We start from the raw sequence: 27,897 nt of genomic DNA, 5'->3' as shown, positions 1-27,897 counted from the left end.
TTTTATTTTCAAAATTTTCGTTTATAATTGTAATTAAACACTTTCTATGTTATTGGAATAGAAAAATTATTAATTTTGAATATTCTACAAAATGTACTTATTTTATTATAGAAAAACAGAACTAAAGACTGATTTTTTAAAGAATATTAAAAATTATTTTATCATTTAAATTAATAATATAGTATAAGTAAATATGATATTTGAACATTAGAAATTATATATATATATATATATAAATTTTCAAAAAGAAATTTTGTTTTAACCGAAAACACCTATAAAGCATTCTATTCTTTTGCATTTATTTTTTCTTGATCTTGTTTTAAAAACTAAATTAAAGTTTAGGATTTTCTCTTTTCTGGCTAACCAATGACCTTTAAAAGAACTTACTTTTTGAACTTTTATTTATGAAGAAAATTTGGAAAATGTAAATGAAATAGATGATTAGATAACAAAAAGTAAACGAGGTCACGTTCACATGTGAATAAATGGGAGGGAATATGATCTCAAATAATTTAATTGAGAGAATACTTTCAAATAAACAATAAGATAAAGAAACTTTGAAAACCAAAAAAAACTTTGAAAGGTATGGTACCACTGCAAATATAAATATCGAGTTCTTCTCTCATATTCATGCAACATTCAACCATAAAACAAACATAACCAAAATAGTCAAAAAAAAAGAAAGAAATTAATATGGAGGCCATTTATAAGCTATGGATTGTGATAGTTTCACTTATAGTGGTGAAGCTATGCCATTTGATCTATCAATGGAGCAATCCAAAGTGTAATGGAAAACTTCCTCCAGGGTCGATGGGTTTTCCAATCATTGGAGAAACTATTGAGTTCATGAAGCCTCATGATGCTCTTCAATATTCAAATTTCCTCAAGAAGAGAATCCTCAGGTTCGCTTATTTTTATTTTAGCATGCATGTTAAGAAATGGTTTTTTACTTACTTAAGTTACTTTGTTATTTTTTCTGAAAAATAAATATAGACATGGACCACTTTTTCGAACAAGCTTATTTGGAGGCAAAGTTATAATCTCAGTGGATAATGAACTGAATATGGAGATGGCAAAGACAAATCGTATTCCCGGTATCACAAAGAGCTTAGCACGACTATTTGGAGAAGATAACAATATATTTTTGCAGAGCACAGAGTCCCATAAACATGCGAGGAACTTGACACTCCAACTATTGGGTTCACAAGGTTTAAGATTGAGGGTATTGGAAGATATCGATATCCTGGCTCGTACATACATGAGAGAAGAAGCTAGGAATGGAACTCTTGACGTTAAGGAAACAGCAAGCAAGGTAAAAAATAATTGATCGAATTTATGATGTCTTTATCTCTTGACAATATTAAATAAAGTAGATAAGATATATAGGATACATGATCATCTCACAAGTATTTGAATTATTAACCGTTACAGATCATAATTGAGTGCCTTGCAAAGAAAGTTATGGGCAATATGGAACCAGAGGCGTCGAAAAAACTTGCACTTTGTTGGAGATATTTTCCGAGTGGTTGGTTTCGGTTGCCTTTCAATATTCCTGGGATGGGTGTCTATAATATGATGAAGGCAAGTAATCACTTCTCTTACCAATAATATATATATATATATATGATTATAATGAAAGCCGTAATATTTATTTTTCATGGCAGGCAAGAAAAACGATGAAGAAGTTACTAAAAGAAGAAGTGTTGAAGAAGAGAGCATCAGGAGAGGAGTTTGGAGAATTCTTTAAGATCATATTTGGAGAAAACGAAGGAGGAAAGAAAATAATGAGTATGGATAATGTGATCGAGTACATATATACTTTCTTTTTGATTGCTAATGAAACAACACCACGAATTCTCGCGGCTACAATAAAACTCATAAGCGAAAATCCTGAAGTCATGCAAGAGCTTCAAAGAGAGCATGCAAGAATTGTTGGAGATAAGACTGCCAAGCAGGCCGACCTAACATGGGAAGACTATAAGTCCATGACTTTCACCAATATGGTAAGTATGTTCCAAAATCATGTATAAAGTGATAAGACAATTTAAAATCATGTACATTTTAGTAGCTCTCACACACACATGTATGGTACTTGGTTTCAGGTGATTAATGAGTCTCTTAGGATCTTGACCACAGTACCTGTAATACTTAGGAAACCTGATCATGACATCAAAGTAGGTGATTATACAATTCCAGCGGGTTGGAACTTCATGGGCTATCCAAGTGTCCATTTTAATCCAGAAAAGTACGAGGATCCTTTAGTATTTAATCCATGGCGTTGGAAGGTGATTCAAATATGATCTTTATCATTAACTATTTTCTCCCTAATTCACTAATCAAATTCAATTTTTCACATGTATCTAACTTTATTAACAGGGAAAAGAAGTGGACGCGATACTCTCGAAGAATTACGTTCCGTTTGGTGCTGGTCCTAGACTTTGTGTAGGAGCTTATTTTGCTAAGCTGCTGATGGCTATATTTATCCACCATTTGTGTAGATATAGGTCTACTTTTATTTTCTAATGACTCTGAATTTATATATTTTTTTAATTATGTCAATCTCATTACTTGCATTTATTTGGTTTGTAGGTGGTTAATGAAGGCGGAAATCACAATAACTCGGAGCTATATGCTTATGTTTCCTCGTGGATGTGATGTTCAAATCTCTAAAGAGACTAAAGTATAAAATGTATCAGAGTTGTTATATTTCGTTGGTGATGTTGGGTTATAATACAATAATAAAATAATGGTTATATATATATATATATGGATATGTAATTTGCTTTCCAAAAAATACATAAAATAATAAAATAATATTTTATATATATAGTAGATTAAGTTCGCGTAATTTACGTGGGTATAAAAAATATGTGAAATTTTAAATATTTTTTTCAAATTTTCATTTTATAATTTATTTGATAATTTTACAAAACTTAAACTGTTGTTATAAAATTAATGGTTGTAAATTGATCATATGATTCTATGCTGCCTCTGTCCCTAATACCATCACCATTAGAATCCTTATGACATACTATGCTGAGACATAGTTTCCGCCGGGTAACAGGAGGGTGATAGATCAAAGAAATCAAAATTAAAATCTCAGTAAAATTGACTTCTAGGAGAAGCAGGCGGAGATATCAAAGTGTGAGAATATTTTTTCTTCTTAAGTTTGGATTTTGATTGTTTTTCTAGATGATAATAATGAGAATATTTATATTTATATGTTTCTTCTTATGTTTTGGTGTCGTCGATGTTGTATACCTATCTGAGAGTATAATCATATTCTATTATTTTTAAACTTATATCCATTTTTTGTGTCAATTCCAGGTTATATGGGATCCGAAAACATCCCCTTCCACTAGTATTGAAAATTTAAAATATACGGGATAGGAGAGAATATAGAGAGGGGTTTGAGAAGTCTTGGCTATCTAGGTATCGAAGATGACATTTTAGGATGTGTACGGAGGGGCACTTTTACAAAATCAACTAATTAAGAGAAAAATGAAGGAAAAGGGAATTAATAAATCCGTAGTTGTTCCTCCTACGCGTAAGAAGAGACCCAATGAGGGCTATGTAGATGTCTGGATCAATGAAAAAATGCTTATTTCTAATGAATGTCGTATTGAGCATACAAATATTCTATTTACTACTTATTTCTAATGACATACGGATAGCTTTGATAGTGAAGAGATTGGTCACAGATGGGTACAATGTGCTTCTGGCTCATAGCCCAAACGCTCATGATGAACTGACCGAAGCTTCTACAGGAAGAATCAATTGGGATGCTCTAATTGTCCATGGTGAAGGTAATTCATCAAAAGAACTAGTTAGCAAGAATAATAACCCATGAAATAATTTAATTATAATCTACAACCCATGAATTAATGTTATATTATCTAAAAATCCATTACAAATTCTTATTTATTGTGATAAAAAATAACTGTTGTGTAAAAATAATTTAATACTTCGAAAAAGTTACAAATTGTATATTAAAAAAGTACTCAATTGTTTCAAAAGTGTTTTGTTTTCAATTTTTGATCTCATGTTTTTATTTTTAGTCATAACATCTCTCTTATAACATTATAGATAATTCTTTACCCAATTCAACTAAATCAATCAAACCAAAAAAAAAGAAGAAGAACCAAATTCAAAACTTAGTAATTTTGTTTTTGTCGAAAGAAACGACCAAATATATGTTAGGTTTCTCTTTCTATAACTAAGATCACAACAACACTATTCGACCCAAATCAATGTCACAATTCTTTCTGAAACTTATTAATCATCTATATCTTGGTACATAATCATTTTAGTCGAAAACGATATCAATTTTGAGAGCTAGATTTTTTTTTCATCATTTAAGCGGTAGAAAACACTATTGTTAGCTAATTTGGTTTGATTTTTTTTCTTCGATTGAATATGTAATGGAATACCATGTCACTACTCATTAGTGGAAAAAAATTTGCACAAAAAATTAATAAATGACGATGGTTAAAAGCGACACATTATTAAAACAATAAAAAAAAACTACAATTGAAGGATAAAATGATACTTATTGTAAACTACTAAATACATTTCTTTATCGTGGCCGCCAATTGTTTTACCATCAGAATGAACTGAAATACGAAAATAAGAATTTAGGAGACTAACCTAGGTTATACTTATGCCACACAACAATCTATGTGCCTTATTTGATTGTTTAGGTATGTTGATTAGGAACAGTTTAGAATAACAAAACAATGGTCACATGTTAATCCTAAGAGTGAAACACATCTTTTAGATACATAAATCAAACATACAAATATTATAAGGCATAAAGCAACTTAAAATAGTAATATACTAATATAAGGCATAACCAGGATAACAAAACACTACTTCATAAACTGCAAGAAGAGAAGTGGAACTGGAACTTACAACATCTTGAGCTAGGGCCGATCCAATGTTAATTGCTGCTACCACATACGAGAGAGTGAATGTCTAAACCGCTACATCATGATTACTTTTTAGAAAATGATGTCTTTAAACTGCTTTATATAAATTTGATGTCTAAAGCCTTTGTTTCATTGTCGGACCTGTCTAAATCTTTGAGATTATTGGTCATGGCAGATTGGCGATGTTGGTCAGATTTGCCAGGAGGCTGTTCTTCTGACTGAGAAACTGAGGGTGTTTTTTCTTTAAAACCGTGGAAATCCAAAGAGTAGACACAAGGAGACTTGTTGGATGGATTCACCAACTTTATTACCTTAGTCCTTCACTCTTGCCACCACCAACTCAGCTGATTGTGATTATGTTAAATAGCCAAACAAATGCTTATAGTATACAAGGCCCTAGGCCTACGGTTGGGCCTTGAGTTTTTTTTTTTTCTTATCCAACGATGTTCACCTTTGGCGTCGTGCCATCACCGGTAGAGGCTGCAGCCGTTAGGTTAATAAAAAAAAAAATTCCGTATTTATTTAAAATTATTTTTAGTTTTTTAATTCTAAATGTTTGATAATATATTTACAGTTTTGACATTGTTTCCCGCATACTTTTCTTCTCTCCACCCAAATCTGCTTTCAAGGAAGGAACCTCAAAAGCTTTAAAAAAAAAAAAAAAAGAGAGTAGAAGAAGAAGAAGAAGAACCAACCGATTGAAATTTTTGAACTTTTTGATCTCCGATTCTTGCCTCCGCCATCGCCAGATTAAAAGCTGAATCTAAGGTTTGATCACAATATTTTTTCCCGATTTGTATATTTTGGATTGGGTAAAAAGCTTGATCGAATCTGGGATCGTTTGTTGTATCCAAATCTTGATCTGGGCTTCTCTGATTTCGAATTCTAATTCCACTTGCTTGTAAAAATTCTGACTTGGGTTTGTTTAAAGATTCGATTTTTATGATCTATACCATCTATAAGGTTTCACTTACTCGTAAATTGATGAAATTTTCTTGATTTTAGGGTTTGTTTTTGTTATAAATCGGAGAGAGAAAGAGAGATGGGAGCATTCATGTCGAGGTTTTGGTTCATGATGTTTCCTGCAAAAGAGTATAAGATTGTGGTTGTTGGTCTGGATAATGCTGGTAAAACAACGACCCTTTATAAACTTCACTTGGGTGAAGTTGTCACTACTCATCCTACTGTTGGTAGCAATGTTGAAGAGCTTGTCTACAAGAATATTCGCTTTGAGGTACTACTGGACTCTTTCTTTTTATATTCGAATCCATGTTTCTTAAGTTCTGTTTCAGGTTTGAATCTTTATGGCTTTTCCTTGAATTTGCAATCTTTTGTTGTGTTATTTGTCTTGACATATTTGGTCTAGAAGCTCATAGTGTGGAACGTTTTCATATGTTTGATACTTGTGATTTATGGTTTCATATAGCAAAGTTTTGTAGATGCTGTTTCTGGTTTGTTTGTTAGTATCAGGTGGACTGTTTGTTATCTCTTTGTGGCTTAGTTTTTATGCAATTGTCAAAGCCATGACCACAGATGAAACCATCTCTGTTTTATGGGTTTTTTGCATGTCTTCTTGTATGTCAAAACTGAATGATGCTTATAAACGTTACTAGACTTATAAATCAGACTTCTTTTGGCGCATAGAGTTTTGAATCGTTTCATGTCAAAAACTAACTGTTTGACCCTTGGATATATGTTCAACTTTCAGCTTTGGGAAATTGAAGATTTGATGATTTGTTGTGATGTTACTTATGATATGTTGTCTTTTAGGTTTGGGATCTTGGTGGGCAAGATAGGCTAAGGACTTCATGGGCAACATACTATCGTGGAACACATGCTGTGATTGTGGTTATCGATAGCACAGACAGAGCTCGAATCTCTTTCATGAAAGATGAGCTCGCCAGGATACTTGGTCACGAGGATCTTCAAAACTCGGTCATACTTGTTTTTGCAAACAAACAGGATCTGAAAGATGCCATGACTCCTGCTGAGATCACGGATGCACTTAACCTTCACAGTATCAAGAACCATGATTGGCATATTCAAGCAAGTTGTGCGGTTACTGGAGAAGGGTTGTATGATGGGCTCGGTTGGATTGCCCAGAAAGTTACCGGTAAAGCCACGAGTTAAGGGAAATGAGAAACTGAATCAGAGAGAGAATTGATTCTTCGCCGTTTCATTTGTCTGCTTCAACTGTTCTTTAACACTGTATCCTTTGACTTTTATGTAACAAGCTTCAGTTATTTTGGTTGCTATCATTGAAACTGTGTCCAGAATTATTAAAATCTGAAAGAAAAGAATCTTGTTTTGTGTCGGATTTTGGCACTGTATTCTTTGTAAATTAAGAGATATGTTGATATCAATAGATTTTCTCATTTCTAAGGTCATTCTTCCGAGCTCATAAACTCTATACATAAGCTTTGAAGTATTACACAAACCAAAGTCACCTTTCTCCACAATCACATGGACACTATTTTGCGTAAACCCTTACAAGCTAAGTGATCAATTAGGACTTTGTAATCTGTGATAAGCTTTTGTTAAGCTTTAAGCTTATCAAAAGGAATTACATCAGTATTGACATTACTACTAAACTAACCAATTAAGCTGTTTCCCTTTCTCCAAAACTGAACAACGATGAAACCGCTAACAAAGTAATGGGAATTATAATAAGAACATGCTACAAAAACTCTTGATAATTCGTATTTGTTTTCTGTAGTAGCAATTAGCAAATAATAGGTAAGATTATGCTTATCATTATTCAATGGTGACAAATAAAAACTGTAAAGGTAACTAACACCACAAAAACACAAAATCCATATGCCTACAATATAATGGTGGTTTTTGTAGTCATATGGATTTAAACTTTTTAGAGATTTTATCCTATATATATGATTACAATTCTGATATTAGAAGACCATTGAAATGATCAGGGCTGCGAGGACCCTGATGTTGGACTCTAAGAAGGGCTGCGAGGAACTTGAGGTAGATTAGGGGTGCTAGGACCTTGAGGTTCAACTCCCAGAGGGATTTGAGCTTGGCCTTGCGTAATAAAGGTAACGGGTCCACTGATGTGAATAGATACTCCTCGGCAATTGATTCTAACACCGTCGCCGCTCCCAATCGTGATCGTCGCAGGAACCTTCACCGTAATTTTTGACGTCTCCTCCATTTTTTTTTTTTTTTTTTTTTTTTTTTTTTTTTGATGATGTATTTTGTCAATAGGAAACCGTCGGCGAATAAATCTTTTTTATACAGTAGTACTTTCACTAGTTAGGTCAAAATAGTTAGGGAGAGGCAACAATGTCGGTTCGGTTAGTTTGCATACGTGTACACAGAACTTTTGTAATAATCAATTAATGTATTGAAAGAAAGAGAGATCATTAAAACATGTAACCAAGCTCCAATGTATTAAAAGCTAGAGCGTAATGACTTTTTGATTTGAGTCTAAATAAAAAAGAAACCAAAAACACACCAGCAAAGTAGAGGAGTTAGGTTTAAGACCAGGATAGTCAATAGGAGAGAGACAAAATGGTTCCTTCTCTCCCACGAAAATGCAGAGATCGCCGATGTGTTACAGTGTAAGGACCAGTCCCTTTCTCCTTGTCTTGCCTAAAGAACATGATTTTGTCGGTCTTTATACGAAAGAACATGGTACGTAAGGTCTTCCTTTTTGTACATATTCTCCTCCTTCACTATTGCGTTGCACAGCCCTGAGAAGCACACCGCACACACAAACGCATAAAGAAAGATTCAAGTAGCAATTTTTTACGCTCTGTTGTTGAAGATGTTGGTGAGACGCACTGTTTATAATCTTGTTTGTTCATCATAGCTAGCCATCCTCTCGATGATCATATTATACTCGAGGACATAATCTGATTCTCCTTCTTCACATGCTCTTCTTTTGTCGGGTCGTACAAGTTGAAGCTGACAACTCTTCCGCCGCAAGGAGATTTTCTGACCACATCTCTCCGAGTAGCAGGTAAGGAGGAGTCGTCGTCGAGAAGAAACAGAGCCTTCCGTTCAGGGGAGATGATGAAAGCTTGGAGAATCCGCTGAAAAGATGAGATTTTTTAGAAACCCTAGATTTTCTTGTGGATGCGTGAGAGAGAGAAGAAGATGTCTTATGAATACATTTGTTGAATCTTGAATTCATGATTCCTTCTGTTTTAATAGCAACATTAACTAGTTTTTCTGAATCCCTTTCACGACTTCTTCATGGGTAACATACTATCATGGAACACATGATGTGATTGTGGTTACCCATAGCACAGACAAAGCCATGGAAGATGAACTCTCAAGGTTACTCGGTCACAAGGATCTTCAAAGCTCAGTCATACTTGTGTTTACAAAACAAACATGAACTGATAAATGATGAGATTGACTCCAGCTGAAATCACTGAATGCACTTAACCTTCACAATATCAAGAAGACAAGAACCATGATTCAAGCAAAGTTGTCCAGCTTATTGGAGAAAGGATTGTGTGATGATCTCAGTTGGATTACTCATTTATTTTACTTCATTTTTTGTGACTTTAGTAGTGTATATATGGTATACCCTCTGACCTTCATGTAACAAGCTTCGACTATTTTGGTTGCTGTGCCCCAGAATTACAATTCTGAAAAGAAAGAGAATCTTGTTTTGTGTTTTCAGATGTATTCTCTTTAAATTAAAGACATGTCAATATCAATAGATTTTTTATCTGCACAAATGAATCATATTTTTTGGCCAATTACATCAATTTCACTGCCGCGGAATGTAAAAACACAAACTCACTCTTCTAGAAGAAGTAGATACAAAACTTTAAAAGAGGGAAAGGAAGATCAAAGAATGGAACAGCCACATCGTTTTGTTTCTTTAGGGCCTTCGAACCATTGATCCCATGTCTCATTCACCGGACCTGTTGTTCTGCAAGTAGTCACAAAAGGAAACATATAAGACCAAATCATCTCACAGTTATGGGCATGTAACTCTCAGAAAACAGAAGTAGAATTACTCAGGAAGAAGAGGATCAGGTTTGCTGTCAACACTGTCTAAGAACCTGCATCCATTCGATAAAGGAGTCAAGGTTGTGGAATGATTATCAGTGAATTGGATATCAGTTATGCAACAAGTTCTTACTCTTTGCAGGACGCTGATGCATTGTCCATCCTCTCAAGCAGCTCCAGCTCTTCCTGAATATAATTGAAGGAAGAAAGTTATACCTTGTAACTTTTTTAAACAACTATTTCATTTCAAATGTCCAAACAGCTACGTGGACAAGAGATTAAACCCTCAGGGCTCAAGATATTACATAACCTGATTGAACCTTCCTAATTCGTTGTTTTGCTCTATCAACAAAAGCATATTGATATGCTCTCTAATTTGAATAACATTTAGCATCACAAAAACTCTTTAAAAGGAGACAGTTCTACACAACATTTCTCAATTCTAAAGGTCCTTCTTCCGCTATCTTTTGAACTGCATATGACACTATGGCTGAGCTCTATCATAAACCCTATAAGCTTTAAAGGTATTGTACAAAACAAAGTCACTTTTCTCCACAACACATGAACAAAATAGCATACAATTTTGCTTAAACCCGTAAATGACAATCAAAGCCTTTGTAATCTGAGATCCAATTTTGTAAAGTGCTTCCGAAGTCTTCTACAAAAGTAACTAAATCAAAGATCCACTACTAACTAACTAAAGGAAAGCAACAAACCTGAAAAGTGCTATACAAAAGTAACTACATCGATGACACTACCAACTCAGGGAAAGCAAAGCAAACCCACATTACCAACTTCTACAAAATCAAACTAACCAAAAGTTGTTTTCTTTAACCATTCATTTAACCAAAACCTAAATCAGATCAGTTCCCTTAATCTGAGATCCAATATTTGTTAAGCATATATAAAACTGAACTACATCAAGACACAAGTACAACTAACTCACAAAAACGCAACCCCACAATACCAACTGTTACAAAATCAAAAATAACAAACCTTTTTTCTTTATTCACTCATTGAATCCCAAAAACAAGAACAAAAACCCCCTAAATCAGATTGACTCCATTAACAGCTCCCCAATTCCCAAAACTAGAAAAAAGTTTCTAACTTTCAAATTCTTTTACCATACTCCACTAAGATTTATACAATTCCCTCCAAAAAGAGCCAAGCACAAACAAAAACAAAGGATTGATCCATTATGACAATAATCAGCCAAAAGGCACAAGCAAGCAAATCGAAACAAACAAAAAGGGTTTATTATACCTCTAAGAATCTAGCTTCTTGTTCAAGCCTCTTGAGTTCAGCTTGAATCCTGTGTTTGCCTCTTGTATCAACGACCCGCCCTGAGAGCTGACCCGATGAATTGGAGCTACCCACTTCCATCAAAAATTTCACTAGATTTCAAAACCCCCCAAATGAAAAAAAAAAAACAAAAAAAGATCAAAACTTTAAGAACAACAGAGAAGAAACACCAATTTTACTCAAGAGTCGAGACCCAAAGATCGTCAAAAAAAAAAAAAAAAGAGCTTTTCCGATGATCGAAAGGGTCGAAAAAGAAATAAAAAGTTGCGATTTTGAAAAAAGAAGAAAAGAAGAAAATTTTGTTTAATTGTTTTTTTTTTTGTCCCTTCCTAAAAGTTTGATTTCGGTTATCAGCACGCGCCGATTCGATGTTTTATGTTTTAAGAATGGGCCTTTTAGTGGCCCAATTAAGTGTAATTTATCATTTTTGAATTTTGATGATGAGAATGATCATCAAGTTATCGAGAAAATGGTTACCTGTATAAGTAAAAATGGTGTTTGCCAAAAAAAAGGAAAAAAAAAAGTATAAGTAAGTAAAAAATGGTTATCTTAATTAAGTGTAATTTATCATTTCCTCGAAAATTTGTATAAGTAAGTAAAAATTGCATATATATACGTAAGATACGTACAAATGGCATATCTAAGTTAAGTAGAGGTGAATCAACAAGTACGTGTGGATTGATGAAGTGAAAACGTACTTGGTGTGTCAGCTAGAGTTCTACGTACTGACAATGTCAGTTTCTGTAATAACCTTTTTTAAGAAAGATTAAACTACGTTAGATTTATCTATATTGTTAGTTTCTTATTTCAATTCAAAAGCAATAATGTCCGTACGTATTAGATTTGAATCTGTAGTGTCATCTCTGAGTCTCGACCACTTATTGAGATCATGGACGGTTGAGAAAGGACTGAAACCGCGTACCAAGCTATGTGAGCTGTTTTCTTAATATCTGCCCTATTTTTTTTTTTTTCTAAATAACAAATCATTTTATTTCAGTCACTGAAAGAGATGGACAAAAAATATATTAATAGGTTAATTTGTGGTTGTCAACATAATATGTAGAATGTACAAAGGACCACGAATTGTAATATTCGGCCATTCTTTTTTTTTTTTTCTTTTTTTTTATATATATATATATATATATATAAAGTTTTGTCTATCACAATTCTCCTTATTTTTCATTTCGATTTATGTAAATTAAAAGTTTCTTATATTAATATCCTTTTAATAATTATAATTTGGTTAATCTCTTTGATCGGAGTCATTCTCATTAATCAAGTATATATAGTGTACAATGAGATAAGACTAAATATGTACCGAAATATATGAGATATACATGAATCTAAGATTTGGATATATCTTATCTAACACCCCCTCCCCCCACAGGCCGAACAGGAGGCTCCCGAATGTTCAGACTGTATCGAAAATCAAGAAACAATGGTTCCAGATTTTTTTTTAGTGAAAATGTCCGCATATTGATGCATGGAGGGTATGTGGAAATTTTTGACATGCCCGAGCGCCACTTTTTCTTGGACAAAATGTATATTAATCTCAATGTATTTCGTTCGTTGATGCTAGACCGGATTTGAAGAGAGATAGACAACACTGACATTATCACAAAACACCACCGAAGCTTTGTTTAACGGGATACGCATCTCCAAGTAAAGATTCTGAAGCCAAGTAAGCTCTGCTACGACATTGGCAACTCCACGGTATTCCGACTCAGCACTGGAACGGGACGTCGTCTGTTGGCGTTTGGATGCCCAAGAGATAAGGTTGTGACCATTAAAGACACAATAGCCAGAGGTCGACCGACGTGTCGATGGACAGCCCGCCCAGTCCGCATCTGAGTAAGCGACAAGATTGGTGGGAGAGGACTTGTAAATCTGCATGCCATGACACAAGGTGCCTTTAACATACCGAAGAATGCGCTTAAGAGCAGCGAAATGTGCCTCTCGTGGATCATGCATGTAGAGACACACTTGTTGAACGGCGTAGGAAATGTCAGGACGCGTAAAGGTAAGATATTGTAGCGCCACGGCCAAGCTTCGATAGAGAGTCGGATCCGAGACAGGTGGACCATCAGCAGGAGCAAGCTTCGGTTTAGTATCAACCGGGGTCCGACAAGGATTGCAGTTGGTCATATTTGCTCTGTCTAGAATATCGGCGGCATAGTTTTGTTGGTGAAGGAAGAGCCCCTGATCGTTACGTGTGACCGGGATCCCAAAGAAATAATGAAGATGACCAAGATCCATCATTTCAAATTCGGAATGGAGTGAGGAAATGATGGATTTGAGAAGCGCAAAGGAGGATGCTGTGAGTCCAATATCGTCAACATAGAGAAGTAAGTACCCGATTTCATGGCCACAAGACAAGATAAACAGAGATGGGTCCATGACAGACTGAACAAAACCAACACGACAGGCATAGGTTGCAAAACGATTGTACCACTCCCGCAGAGCTTGTTTCAATCCGTAAAGAGAACGATGGAGAAGACACACATGATCCGGTTTGGAGGGATCTTTAAAACCCAGAGGTTGATGCATATATACCATCTCATTGACGTCCAATTGATGGAGAGGCCAGTTCTTCTTCGTAGCAACGTCTAACACCGCTCTTATCCTCGCTGGTTTAACCACCAGACTGAATGTTTCATCACAGTCCACGCCTTGCTGTTGATATTTCCCATTTGCCACCAGCCGCACCTTGTAGCAGACAAGCTTCCCTGTTGCATCGAACTTGTGCCTGAACAACCACATGGAGCGAACAATATTAGCAGACTTAGGCCATGGTACCAATGACCACGTCCCCGTGTCAGCAAGAGCATGGTATTCTACTCCCATGGCTGGATTCCAATTAGAGTCCTTAGCCGCGTCAATGTGGGATTTAGGTAAGGGAGAGGTGTAAGTGGTGTGAAGACAAAGGCGTGTTTGTGGTTTGACAATGCCGTTCTTGCTGCGAGTTGTCATCGAGTGTGTAGAGACTATAGGAGGGGTTGATGCAGCAGTCTAGGAAACGACAGGTGGAGTAGGGGACAGTTGAGGTTGTGGCAATACCGGTGGTACAGTAGGCGGTTGTTCCATGTGCACAGGTGACGGGATTGGGATAGGGGAGATGGTAATAACGGAAATGGAGGCGGCACCACTGGCGGCGAGGACTGGATTGTAGCGAATGGGAAAGTGGACTCATCAAAGACAACATGGTGGGATAATATAATTTTCTTAGATTGTAGATCAAGGCAGCGATATCCTCTATGATCAGATGGGTATCCAAGGAACACACAACGTGAGGAGCGAGGAGAGAGTTTGTGTGGCGTAGTAGGCATGAGATTAGGATAGCAGAGTGAGCCGAAGACCCGCAGATGATCAGAAGATGGCTGTCGATTGAACAGCTTCCTGAACGAGATGTCATTGTTTATGGCCGTTGATGATAAGATGTTTAAGAGATGAATCGCCGTGTGAAGGGCTTCAACCCAGTAGGTGAGCGGCATATGGGCTTGAATGAGCAGAGTACGAACAAGGTTATTAAGTGTGTGCAACATTCTTTTAGCCTTACCATTCTGTTGGGAAGTGTAGGGACAGGAGAACTGGTAGCTTGTTCCCGTGGAAGCAAAGTAGTCACGAAACTACTTGTTGTCAAACTCACATTCGTTATCGCATTGAAGCGATGATATTTCGCGGTGAAAAACCGTACGCACACGAGCTGCAAAGTGGAGGAACCTACTGAAAACCTCACTCTTTTTGCGTATAGAATAGACCCAAACAAAATGGCTATAAGCATCAAGAAAAATGAGATAATAATTAACGCCGCTAAAACTCGTAACAGGGGAGGTCCATAAGTCAGAGTGAACCACATCAAAGGGTTGAGAAACAACTGAATTCGAACTATAAAATGTTAAACGAGTATGTTTCCCCAGCTGACACGCGTGACACAATTTTGTCAAGTCGTGTTTGGGAAAAGAAATAAAACCAGCATTGAACAAAGACGAGAGAGTAGATAATCCTGGGTGGCCGAGACGACAGTGCCATATGAATCCTGGGAGAGTAGACACTCTAAGAGCTTGTGAGAATGATGATGAAGATGGTGTGAGAGTGTAGAGCGGGCCGGAGCTATTACAACGGAGTAGTCTGTTCCGTGTTCGTAGATCCTTGACACAAAAACCAAATGGATCAAACTCAATAGAACACATGTTGTCAATGGTAAACTTCCGGACAGAGATCAGGTTTTTGATGATTGTAGGACAGACAAGAACATGTCAAAGATGGAGTGGACAAGAGGTTGTGTTAAAAATGGTGTTACCGGTATTGGTTACTGGAGCAGAGGACCCATTTCCAACCATAACAGAAGAAGAAATACTCTTATTAAAAAGGGAACGTAGCATACTTGGCTGAGTTGCAATATGATTTGTTGCACCGGAGTCCATCACCCAAGGTGTCTCTGTCGGATCTTGAAGACTCATAGTGCTGAAAGCATTGGAGAGAGCCGAATGTGCATAAGATGGCGTACTGCCGACAAACGGTGCCATGTTGTGATAATGTGCCTCATTTGGGGGACGATGTGGATAGGGACCGAGCACACTGCTAGGAGATTGAGATTTTCCACCATAGGAAGAGGGAGGCGGCATGTGATACGATGGAGGGGGACCGCCGTAAGGGTGCTGATACATCCACGGTGGGGCATTGTAGGACGAAGGTGGCTGAGAATAGGGATGATTGTTCCACTGGTTGTGATTGTAGCGTCCCCGACCGCGGTAGTTGCGACCACCTCTGCCACGGTTTCTGTTGTTGTGGTTGCGACCAGAGTAGCCACCGTTGTTGTTCTGTGGAGGTCGTTGGTGTGGTGAAGTTGGTTCAGTATACATGATGTTTGGAGAGGACGACGTGGTGTTGTGTTGCAGGACCACCTTGGTTTGCTTACGAGGCGAGCCTTAGGGAAGGAGGGAAACAGAGTTTGATGTTGGATGACGTTGGTGATGTTGTCAAACTTGTCGGAGATACCATTAAGCATGTGCATCACCAGCATACGTTCTGTGACAGGGGAATCGAGATTCGCTAACAGGTCAGAGAGAGTCTTCAATTGGTGTGTGTAGTCGGTGATGTTCATGTCACCAAGTTCAAGAGTACGCAGCTCGTTGTCATATTGAAGGGATTGAGCCTCTTTGTTATCACGAAAAAGACTCTCAAGAGTGCACCAGATGTCACGGGCGGTGGATTTGGCTTTGAGGATTGTGTCGAGAAGTTGTTCAGACACTGTGCCGTAGATCCACATCTTGACAAGTCCATCTCTTTCTTTCCACTGCTCTTGCTCATCGGGAGAGGGAGTAGATGAGCCATCCAGGTGTCCAAGGACACCGAAACTGGTGCAGTGAGTCTCGAATAATTCACGCCAAACATCGTAGTTAAGTTTGGTGAGATCGAGTTGGATCGGAATGTAACCGCGAATTTGAGCGATTCCGTAAGGCTTGTTGGAGGAGAGAGGAGCCGTGACTGCTGTCATCTCAGAGGACATGGTTGTTAATGCAGAGGGGGTCAAAGGATCAAAGAAAGAAGGGAGAAAAGAGAAAAGAGAAGAGGATCAAGTAGCAAAAGAAATAGCGTTAGCTTAGAAAAGCTATGATACCATGTAATTTGGTTAATCTCCTTGATCGGAGTCATTCTCATTAATCAAGTATATATAGTGTACAATGAGATAAGACTAAATATGTACCGAAATATATGAGATATACATGAATATAAGATTTGGGTATATCTTATCTAACAATAATATTATAAAATTAATAACTAATCAGTATAACAAAAGATATAGTTTATGCTAAACTAATTAATATCCTATATAAGTTGCTCTTTTTCTATATTTAATAAATTGAAGATGTATAAAATTTTTGAATTGTGACAGCAATCACATTGTAAGAAAAAAAAGAGATATAAATATTAAAAATTATAACTAAAAAGCCCAAAACCACGATAAAAAAAAAAAAAAGCCAAAACGATTAACACCAACAAATGTCCAAAGAGGAAACGCCAATTTTAAGTCGCAAAATTCATACAGTTGCGCGGTTGCCTTAGCTTTAAAGAAACTGGTGCCTTCATGGCTTCATCGTTAAACGCTATCCAAGACCAGCTTTCGAAATCTCAAAACAAAAAATTGTCTATACTTCTCCGAATACTAGTGCAAAAAAGGGAACTACGAAAGAAGACGACCTTATCAACTCTATATAAGTATATATGATCGGACTCGATCTAATTATATAAATATTGCAAAATTTCGCCCATTTTCAGTCTCTTTGGTTAGATATGTATAGAGAGTACGTAAGGTGGACCCAAAATTTCAATCCTAATTCAGATGAAAACTACTCTAAAATCTAACTATCATTTCGCATCACATCTTGTAATTGTGCAGTCAAAAAACACACTAGTATAAGACCTATTTTGTACGTTTCATATTTACAGCATTAATTTGTTTTCCAACCCCCTTTTAAACGACGCCAATTCAACATCGACGTATATCTTTTGCTGGACAAAAACGTCAAATATATAACTTTATCAGAAAACAAAAAGGTCAAATATAAAAGACAAAACAAACCTAAAAGCAAAAAACATTAAGTGGGTCACCGCAACTTTTAAATAGTTTAGCATAGTACTGACTTTATGAAATCAAAACGCATCCAAACACTCTTACGTACGTAAGCTTGTGAGATTATTGCCTAATGGTACCGCAGGCACTCTATACAAGTTAGCATTACTAAATCCCATTCAAGACCATGTAGATACGAATACGATTGATTGTTTAAACTATTGTGTATATAAATTAGTAAATTACTAACTTCTATATCAAGACCATATCAACAAGACTAGAACTGGATTTGTATATTTGTAACAAATGCATCATTTCGTCCATTTAATATTTTCGAATACCAACATTCAAGTCAAGTCAACATGTTGCAATGAAGGAGAAGTTCGATGATGGTGAAATTTAGGTCTTGGGAATCAACCATCCCTGTATAGTTGGAATTTTAGTCATATATTTTTAATAGAAATCAAATTCTCATATTTAATTTTGGATTCAGTCTGATTACGTGTAAAACTTACAAAGCCTTATCGAGAGTAAATAATATTTATTTTCCTCTTTTGTATGGGGTTAAGAAAGTTTCCACGTTTGCTTATTTCATATGTAGAAATATTAACATAAATAAAATACATCATGCAAATATAACTTATGATGATTTTGGACAAGGTCACACAGTTCAGCTTAGTCAACAAGTTTAAGCACGTACTAAGAGGTCGGTGTCATTATGCAAAGTCTATACAAAAATGTGTTTGATTGGTCGTAGCTGAGTCAGCTTTTAAAATTAATTAGAAATTAGTCATTATCTACACCTTCAAACCATTACACATATAACATAAATAAAATACATCATGCAAATATAATTTATCTCAAATGATTTTACAAAATTGTTGAGAAACTGGGAATTTTTTTGGTTCTGTTGAACTATTTATAATGCAACTAATGAAGAGAAATTCACTTCCCACCAAAAAAATTGAAGAGAAATTCACAAGAAAGTGATTGACCGAGGTAAGTTTTTTTTGTTGGCAACATATATGTCTAATAGAGTCCCAAACGTACTACAGTATTTTGCTTCTAAATAAATGATGTTTGATCAAATTACACATTTATTATTATAATAAATATATAACACATTATAATAAATTCGGTCAATCATGTTATACGCACATAGTTGTACCACGGCGTGAAACGAGTCGGTAATGATCTGTTAGGGCTGAAGAAAATTAAGGAATATTTATGTAAATGAATAATGTGCTAAAAGCCTAAAATAGTGAAAGAAAGAAAAAAGAGATCGACACGTTTTCCCGTAACTCAAATGCTTTGGTCTACCAATTTCAATGCTCTTTGTCTCCTCGTCATCTACTCTTACAGCTGGCGAAACCCACACCCATTTATATTTTACAAATTACACACACTACTTCATTGTATGCAATTGCTAATTATTGTTACAAATTACATCATTCACAAGTCACAACCATATGCATATACTACTTTCTTCGTTTCGCATAAGCTATCATTTAAGATATTTTTCATATAAATGAAAAATCATGTATAAAAATCTTTTGAAGGAAATTAACATTTAAAGTAATGTGACTAGAATAAAAATTCCAAATAAATTATTTGCAAATAAAATTAATGAAAAAAAGAAATAAAACAAAGTGAATGAGTCCAAAGCAAGAAAGTCTAAAGCAAAGACTTCTACAAATAAGGAAAATAGAATGAGTTGAAAGCACTTCAAAGCTCTCTCCGCTCTTCTCTCTTCTCTCTTCTCTCTTCTATCTTCTCTCTTTGCCTTCTCTCTACTCTCTTCTTTTTGTTCTCTCTCTCTGAAGAAGACTAGTACGCAAGAAGACTACTACAAGATGGAAGAAACACAACAACAACAAAAACAACAAGAACTGACGCAAGAACAGATAACGGAGTTTAAAGAGGCCTTTTGTCTCTTCGACAAAGATGGTGATGGTTGCATCACTGCTGATGAACTTGCCACTGTCATCCGCTCGTTGGATCAGAACCCTACCGAACAAGAGCTTCAAGATATGATCACTGAGATCGACTCGGATGGCAACGGCACCATCGAATTCTCTGAGTTTCTCAACCTCATGGCCAACCAAATCCAGGTTTAATTATAACTTTATAGGAGATTACATCAATTAATTATACTGGTTTTTCGTTCTTCACTGACTTTTTTTGTTTTTTTTTGTCGTTATAGGAAACTGATGTAGACGAAGAGCTCAAAGAAGCATTCAAAGTGTTTGACAAAGACCAAAATGGTTACATCTCTGCCAGTGAGGTATATAATTATTACTCTTTCTTCTCTTAATTATAACAATATACTCCTTTTTCCTTTAGATTTTGCAAATCTTTTAATTTCTTTAGTTGTAGTATGCACAAAACTTTTAAGCATATTTATGTCTTTTCTTTTTGGTTGCGACTAGCTATGTATTATAAAATTAGATATGCATCAATTGAGTATAATGGAACAAAATCAGTTGGAGGCGTTTTATATAACACTCCAATTACTATTATCGTACGTGCGGTCTAACTATGTTTTAAATTTAATGATTGGAAGCATGTAGTATGTATCTAACATATGAGTTAACTGATTGTATTGTATCTAACAAAATAAATTTTTGTGTGTCTAGTTTTGTTACATGAACCAATTTTCTTAAGAAAAATATAGATTTGTTTTGCTCTACTTGAGTGGTATACACACTCACTCGAAATTTAGATTCTCTATATTCGTATAATTCTTATTAGCAATGAGTTAATTTGATTAGATAAAGGAGGAAAAGAATAGATAGCTAAATCAAGGTTGGAATCTTTTGTATCAATGAAAATATATCAGATCACGAGTTGTCTAGACGATGCTTTGAGTTTTATTATAAGAGATCCTTAGGTGTTTACGTTAATTAATTAAGAAGTGTCTGCCTTGCGTCGTAGAAAGCTAAATTATTTGAGGCTTCGAGCTAGCTGGCAATATGACTTTTTGGAGATAACGAGGTCAAAAGAAATATTTTAAAATAGTGAATAACATCGTCGTAGTAAACTGTGTTTATGATTCTATTGGTTTATTGGGCAGAGCACATGTCATCACCTAGTGTAAATAATACAGTATGTTTATATATTCTTTTCACATTCATATATACTATATGTATGTATGGTTTAACTTTTATAAATATAAAAAAATTTCTTGTGCATTAGCCATGATATATGCTAGCTTAAAGACAAACATCATTAGTAAATAGTACTACTAAATAGTGCTCATAATATATAATCTCTGTAATTTTGGTATATGATTACAGCTGAGGCATGTGATGATCAATCTTGGGGAGAAGCTAACTGATGAAGAGGTTGATCAAATGATAAAAGAGGCAGATTTGGACGGTGATGGCCAAGTCAATTATGATGAATTTGTCAGGATGATGATGACCAATGGTTAAAACCTAATCAAATCAATTTTACATTGTATTATCTTTTATAAATTTGTTAATCCTTGTCAGATTATCGTATTTCACTTTTCCAATTAAATTAATTTTAAGCTAGCTTTCATATTCAATGACACAAATAGATTATTTTGGGATTAGTGTGATTCTTAATAAGTTTTTAATGTATATAGTTTTTTTTTAGCATTGTATTGGAAAGGTTAATCAGATTGGGTACTTATATGTTCTTTGGCTATTTTGTGTATGGTAAATAGAACAAAAATCAAGATTTGTTTTTATCACATAGTGCATAGTATTATGTAGAATTTCCTATCAATTTTAAAAAGTGTAAGACGCTAATCATAATTTTCCGTTCGAGATTAATTTTAGTTTTAATCAAAGTATTAAGACACTTAAGAGGAAATATAAAACCCTTAGTTGGTGGTTGGTACAATCATAATCACACTAAACTAGATTTTAACCCGCGGTACACCGCACGATTATGTATTTTTGTATATTTTATATAACTTATTAAAAAAACATTATGTTGGATCAAATATATGTTTTAAACTTTTTTACAATAATATTGAGATATTTGTAATTTTATTTTCTTTATCTATTTAAAAATTATTATTTTCATTTGAAATTTAATTAATCAAAATTCTTTTATTTTGGAATTTAATCAATCAAAATTAGTTGTTGTGAAAGTAAACATATGTTAATATGTATAATACTTTGTAGTAAAATAATCTTATTCACCAATTTGAAATTAGTTAGTTTTGTCTATGAGTATGATGGAGCGGGTTAGTGTTGGTTTTTAACTTCTTTCATATAAAATTAAGTTTTAAAATATTTTGTTTGTGTTTTTAGACCAACCCATAAAAATATATAAGTGTACTGATATTAACCTAATTCCCATCACATAATTATAATTATTTTTAGTTTAGGTTTGGACCCGTGGATAGAAAAAAAGAGTTATTAAAAAAAATAGTTAGTTTTGTATCTAAGTATGATGGAGCGGGTTAGTGTTGGTTTTTAACTCATTTCATGTAAAATTAAGTTTTAAAATATTTTGCTTGTGTTTTTAAACCAACTCGCAAAAATATATAAGTGTACTAATATTAACCTAATTCCCATCACATTCTTATGATTATTTCTAGTTTAGCTTTGGACCCGTGGATAAATAAAATTTTCCATAAATTATTGTTGCTTTTCTAGTGTTTATTGATATTTACACAGATAATATTATTGATATTACTCATATGACTAAATTTGATGTATTCACTATTTAAATTTTGCAACAGAATATATATATATATATATATATATATATGTATTTGACATCATAATTCTATAAATGACACATGTTTTTAGTCAAAAAAACATATATCATTTTGTGGAGGTTAAAAAAATATATATATATATATATATATATATATATATATATCTAGTATAATAAAATCATACATTATTAGTTTATTTTTATATTTTTTTCTATCCATTTTGTCATCAATTGCTCTATCTATTTTAACATAGAAAACATTAAACAGTTTAATAATTTATGTATAATGGAAAACATGTATAATGGAAAACATGTATAATGCCAAACCAATTATAGAAAATCAAAATTGAATAAGGTAAGATACTATAGTTTCTTTTTTCATTAAAACATTTTAAAACTTGTAATTAGAAAGGAAAATAGAAATTGATGTTGTTAAGATATTTAGTGAAATATATATTTCCAAACTCGAATTTCCTAATTTATTTATTTTTTTTAAAAATTTTTTTGTATTAAATGTTTTAATTACAATGGCATATGATGTAAATATTGTCCAACTTCAAGCCTTCTTCTAAAAAATGCTGTGAAAATAATAATATAGATTCATAAACCTCAGAAATTGAAGTCGCCTTTTATAAATGCATCTTTGTAATATTAGCTTGATGTTAAGTTTTGTCCAAACTTTTGTATGCAACTTTGACCAAGAAATTATATACTTATATTGACTCTCTTTTTTTTTCTAACATTATTTGCAATTTTCATTTTTATTTTATCCTCTTCAATGTATTGACATTGTTATTTTAAGTCCATATAAAAAGAATTAGAGGACCGTTTTTCTTAAATTTTCATAAGCTTATAGACAAATTGAAACCAACCACTATAATTGGGGACTTGGTTGCGCAGTGGACCACTGAGCTTATATTAAATGTATCATATCCAACTCTAAAATTTGATCAAAAATTACTTACATATTTCATTAAACATGTAAATTCGAAAAAAAGTTTTAGCTTTAAGAGAATTTTACCAATTATATTACACTTTAAAAAGAATTTTTTTTCTCTAAATGTCATATTCTCACACTATTTAAAAATGTTATATATTTATTGTTAATATGTAAACAAAATACACAAATAACATTCCAAAATTAAAAAGTTTGTAACCATTTATTGAAATAAGTCAAATATTATTTTAATAATTTTTCCACAATAGTTATACAATTAACTAAAATATCTACGAGTCTAAATTAGTTGTCCACATAACTATAATATTGTCTAAGAAATGAAGATTCTGTGATGGTAGATACAAGTTGAAAAATTAATTCACCGACGAAAACCTCAAAATTCAGGAAAGTTATCCACATTAGTTCAGAATTTTCTACAAATATAAAGATTAAGTTTTCCATGAAGAACTTCCTCCTTTCTCATCACCCGAGTCTTGCGCGACAGAGACGACGGTGATGGTTAGTGATGAGCTTTATAGCGTTGCGATTTTCTTCCGAGAGTGGTCTCCCGACTCTTCTCCCTGTTACCGCCTGACAAATGGTGATCCAGATTATCTTTCTCTAAAGTACATGTCTGCTCTTAACCACCCTTTGTCTACCCTTAGCCAATTTAGATGGTGTTCCCTGAAAGCTTTTGTCCGAAGACTGCAAATAGCTCATAACATACCTTGGTTGCTCTGGTTATACAAAATTTTGTTGAGAACCCTGCCATTAGTTTCACCTAGCTTTATGGAATATGAGTTTATAAGCTTCACATTGAAAGGTTGTTTGTGCCCAACTCTTATGTCTACGAGAACCTTGCCTAGTGAAACATCTAGGATTCATACTCATGTTGTGAGAGGCTTGAAGAAATTCGACATTATGATCATGTCGCTTAAGAGCGGTGATTACCGAAGCTTCTTCAGCCCTTGTTTCACTTACCCGGTTCCTGATCCCACCTATGTACTTTTTAACCTCGTATGGGATATGTTTTATACCTTCAAGAGTTTGGAACCTAAGCTTCACCCACCCTCTCTCAACCAAACCAAGTGATGTGTCTGTATTTTATAGGTTTTAACCATAGTTTTTAGGTTTGTTTTGAGTATTTTATTGAGTCAAAGTGTGCTTTTAGAGTCTTTTATGAGTTTATACAGGTTCTAGGTTGCTTTTAGAGGAAACTGAGTGTTTTGGGGATGAAAACAAGCATCTGGAGTCATTTTAATGAAGACTGACCGGACTAGCAAGCAGATGGAGCGAACACAGAAAAAGCATCCTTGATCGGCTGATCCACATTCGGATCGACAGATCCCGAGCCCGACACAACTTTTCCTTTTTCGTTCTAAACCGACTTTTAGGGTTTTATTTTAGTATATAAGCAAGAGGCATGACCTCTAAAAAGACAACTTTTATTCTACGCAGCTTTTGAGTACTTGTAACCTTTGGGAGAAGATCTCTAATCCTCTCTAACACTTTGGAGAAGATTTCTGAACCCTTTTTATTTCTTTTCTTTTGCAATTCAATTATGTTTACTTCATCTTTGATTTGCTGTTTCTGTTTCTTCATGTCTGAGTAGTTTATCTATTGGGTTACGGGTTTCAAAGGGGAATTATGATTTTCTAAACATAGGTTGTTAGATTTGGTGTTGATCTATTTTGTTCTTCATCTATTGTTGTTCTTAAATCCTAAACTAGATTAGCTACCTAGTTTATGATCATAGGTTTAATTCATCGGGGCACCAAAAGTGTTGTTGAGTTGCTGGAAAAGAACTTAGGTGAGCAAGGTGGACCTTAGCCAACGAAAGTTGAAGTTGAGGCACCTTGTGAACAGATCAAACTTGAACCTTTATTGCTTGCTTGGTTTGCTAGGTCCAAACGACGGTTTAGGGTTTAGTGAATTCATTGCATAGATAGTTAACGCAGAGAAAGTAGGTTTGCTTTACAACTGTGATTTGAGTTCTAGAACGGTGTCTAATGCATCCCATCTAACCACCTTAGTCTGAGAATTATATCCCCATAGATTTCCTGCACCCAATATTTCCTTTTTGATTTAAAGCAACTTATTTACTTTCCGTTTTTTTGATTTGTTACTTTATTCACAAACTTCCTCTTTTGTCTTAGCTATATTTAATCTACATAATTTCATAGTGTAATTGTTTGGTCCCTGTGGATTCGATCCTGAAGTGTTACAATGATATCACTAGATCGTGGTGGAGTACACATTGGGTTTTAATTGACCTGTTGATCAATTTGGCGCCGTTGTCGGGGACCAAAACGATTGCCTTTGAGATTTTAGAATTGAGTATAGTATAAGATTTCTTTCTGTTTTTACTAATTATTTTTATTTTCTCTTTTTTGTAGATTGAAAACAAAAAATGAAAAATGTTTTTGGGGCCATGGATTACGATGACTGGCCATAGGAGGAGGAGACCACAGTTGATGAAGACATTCTAGATGAGCATTATGTGGAGCCACCGTTCGATGAGAGTGTTCTTACACCGGATCAAAAAGCCAAGTTGGATGAGCTTTCCATGGAGCATCCAACAACAACAAGAAGGAACTTAGCAGCAATGATCCGGTTGAATCTCATCTCACATCGAGCAGTACTTGAAGGGAGGGAGCCCACTTTCACAGAGATTAGGGAAGCTCATGCTTGCGAAAAGGTAATATATTGGGTACCACCAAGCCAAATAGAAGGTACATGCGTTTCCACCCTTGAAATTCATGATTTTGAGGATATTCACATGCCATGCATTGAAGATGTGACTTCTAGTTTGGATACTCCATTGATCATTGATGAATGCTATGATTTGATATGTGAGTCTCAACGTCTAGACATTTTAAGAGCAGAAAAATTGCTAGGGATTATCATGAAATATGTTTTGATATTGAATATCATTGTGCTTTGAATGTTCATGATCTCGAGTTTGAGTTTTCAATGCCTGATGTATCTAGCTCTCTTCTTGAAGAATCTTACCTAGGGTGTGTTCTTAATATTGATACAATTTTGCATGAAACAAATGACCTTGAGGTTGATTATATGAATGAGGATATTGTGTTTTATGAAATTAATGGTGATGAAGTTATTTATTTTGTGAAAACCTCGTTTGAACCTGAAATTGACTTTATTTTCCCATTAAATGCATTTGATCCTCATGAGCATCCAACCATCAAGGAATATTTCAAAGTACATACTACATTTGTAGTAAACTTCCTTGATGTGGATTTTATCGTTTTGCCATGGATAATTTTGTGTTACTTGACACATATTGTTTATTGCATTAACAAGAGAAGGTCCAAAGGTCCATTGGCTCAGCCTTTTGATACTCATGATTAACATTTTTGTGTTGAGCGGTCAAGCTATAGACCTTAAATAAGCGCTTATGGGAGGCAACCCATGGGATTTGTGCTGGCTTACCCTTTCATTTTTTATTATTTGTCTTAGAATTTTGGTTTTGTTTTAGGATTTATTACGGTGAAATCACGTCCGGTGTTAAGTGTTTTCAAGAACAGGTTCCAAACGCAGAAGATGCGAAATTTTTTGTTCCAGGAGCTTCAGATCGATCGATCCTCCTTACAGATCGGTCGATCTCGTTGGTTTGCTGTGGGTGTCTCCAAGTTCAATAATGTTGCAGATCAGTCGATCCCATCCCAAGACCGATCGATCCCCACCCTTGCCAACACCACTCCGACACCAGCTGCGAAATCACCGGTTTTTGTTTCTTGTCCTTACTTTTTTTTTTTCATTTTTTTCTTATTTTCTTTGTGGGATTCGTTCTTTTCTTTGTTTTGCTTTCACACCGAGACGGTATGAAGTAAGTCCGGAGGAGGGATGTCTCCAAGTTACTAATGTCGTTTTCTTTGATTGTTTCCTTTTGATTTTTCGAGTCTTTGAGTCATTTTCTTATTTTTATTGAGTCAAAAAATTTGTGTTGGGAAACTATGATCATTTTCTAGGAGTTTTTGCTTTGAACTAACACTCTTATGATTGCTTTAGTACTTTTGATTCTAGAATGAAGCTTGGAAAGAACATGAGCAGTCTCAACAAGCCCCAAAAGACACTCGTCAAGGAGAACAATAAGTTGAACCAGAAGTTGTCTCTAGCTTTGATAAGATTTAACCGGATTTAACTTCTTACCTTGGGGCTTGGTATACATTTGACAGGAGTCCTCTCTTCAAGCCTCACGAGACATGCATCTCCTTGCAAAGTATGATTCCCCTCTCGCTTCCCTTCAGTACTCCTAAAAATTGTGAAAAAAGAGAAACGAAAAGAAGAAGAAGAGAGAGGATATAGGTAATAAAGAAGTGAACCGAGGGTTGTGCGTAAACCCGTTCATCCTTCGGATCTCATGGAAACCTGTACGCAAGAAAAGAGCAAAGGATTGATAAAAAAATACAATGATACCCTAGAAAATTAGGGATAAATCATTCCTTTGG

General features: G+C 34.8%; 3 protein-coding genes and 1 pseudogene across 4 annotated transcripts; 3 read left to right on the top strand and 1 right to left on the bottom strand.

Annotated features, from left to right (window-relative positions):
- Positions 1 to 650: 650 nt before the first annotated feature.
- Positions 651 to 2,765, top strand: LOC104766193 (cytochrome P450 708A2-like; annotated as a pseudogene). Its single transcript, XR_015590650.1, has 7 exons — positions 651 to 902; positions 994 to 1,312; positions 1,432 to 1,581; positions 1,665 to 2,003; positions 2,103 to 2,285; positions 2,377 to 2,504; positions 2,590 to 2,765. The product of XR_015590650.1 is annotated as a cytochrome P450 708A2-like (transcript).
- A 2,713-nt stretch (positions 2,766 to 5,478) lies between these two features.
- Positions 5,479 to 7,245, top strand: LOC104766192 (uncharacterized). The gene is made up of 3 exons (XM_010490027.3): positions 5,479 to 5,696; positions 5,934 to 6,162; positions 6,699 to 7,245. The coding sequence occupies exons 2-3, from the start codon at positions 5,971 to 5,973 to the stop codon at positions 7,056 to 7,058; spliced, it is 552 nt and encodes a 183-aa protein (XP_010488329.1). The 5' UTR covers positions 5,479 to 5,696; positions 5,934 to 5,970; the 3' UTR covers positions 7,059 to 7,245.
- Positions 7,246 to 9,565: 2,320 nt separating this feature from the next.
- Positions 9,566 to 11,573, bottom strand: LOC104766191 (guanine nucleotide-binding protein subunit gamma 2). Its single transcript, XM_010490026.2, has 4 exons — positions 11,178 to 11,573; positions 10,048 to 10,100; positions 9,923 to 9,967; positions 9,566 to 9,834 (listed from the first exon to the last, which is right to left on the bottom strand). The coding sequence occupies exons 1-4, from the start codon at positions 11,295 to 11,297 to the stop codon at positions 9,750 to 9,752; spliced, it is 303 nt and encodes a 100-aa protein (XP_010488328.1). The 5' UTR covers positions 11,298 to 11,573; the 3' UTR covers positions 9,566 to 9,749.
- Positions 11,574 to 19,205: 7,632 nt separating this feature from the next.
- Positions 19,206 to 21,462, top strand: LOC104766190 (calmodulin-like protein 11). The gene is made up of 3 exons (XM_010490025.3): positions 19,206 to 19,901; positions 19,994 to 20,074; positions 21,087 to 21,462. The coding sequence occupies exons 1-3, from the start codon at positions 19,644 to 19,646 to the stop codon at positions 21,222 to 21,224; spliced, it is 477 nt and encodes a 158-aa protein (XP_010488327.1). The 5' UTR covers positions 19,206 to 19,643; the 3' UTR covers positions 21,225 to 21,462.
- The last annotated feature ends 6,435 nt before the right edge of the window (positions 21,463 to 27,897 follow it).

The sequence above is a fragment of the Camelina sativa genome, chromosome 19 (genome assembly GCF_030686135.1).
Source record: "Camelina sativa cultivar CO46 ecotype springtype chromosome 19, ASM3068613v1".
Lineage (NCBI taxonomy): Eukaryota > Viridiplantae > Streptophyta > Magnoliopsida > Brassicales > Brassicaceae > Camelina > Camelina sativa.
The sequence above is the reverse complement of the archived record's forward strand: the minus strand, read 5'-3'. Positions and strand labels throughout refer to the sequence as shown.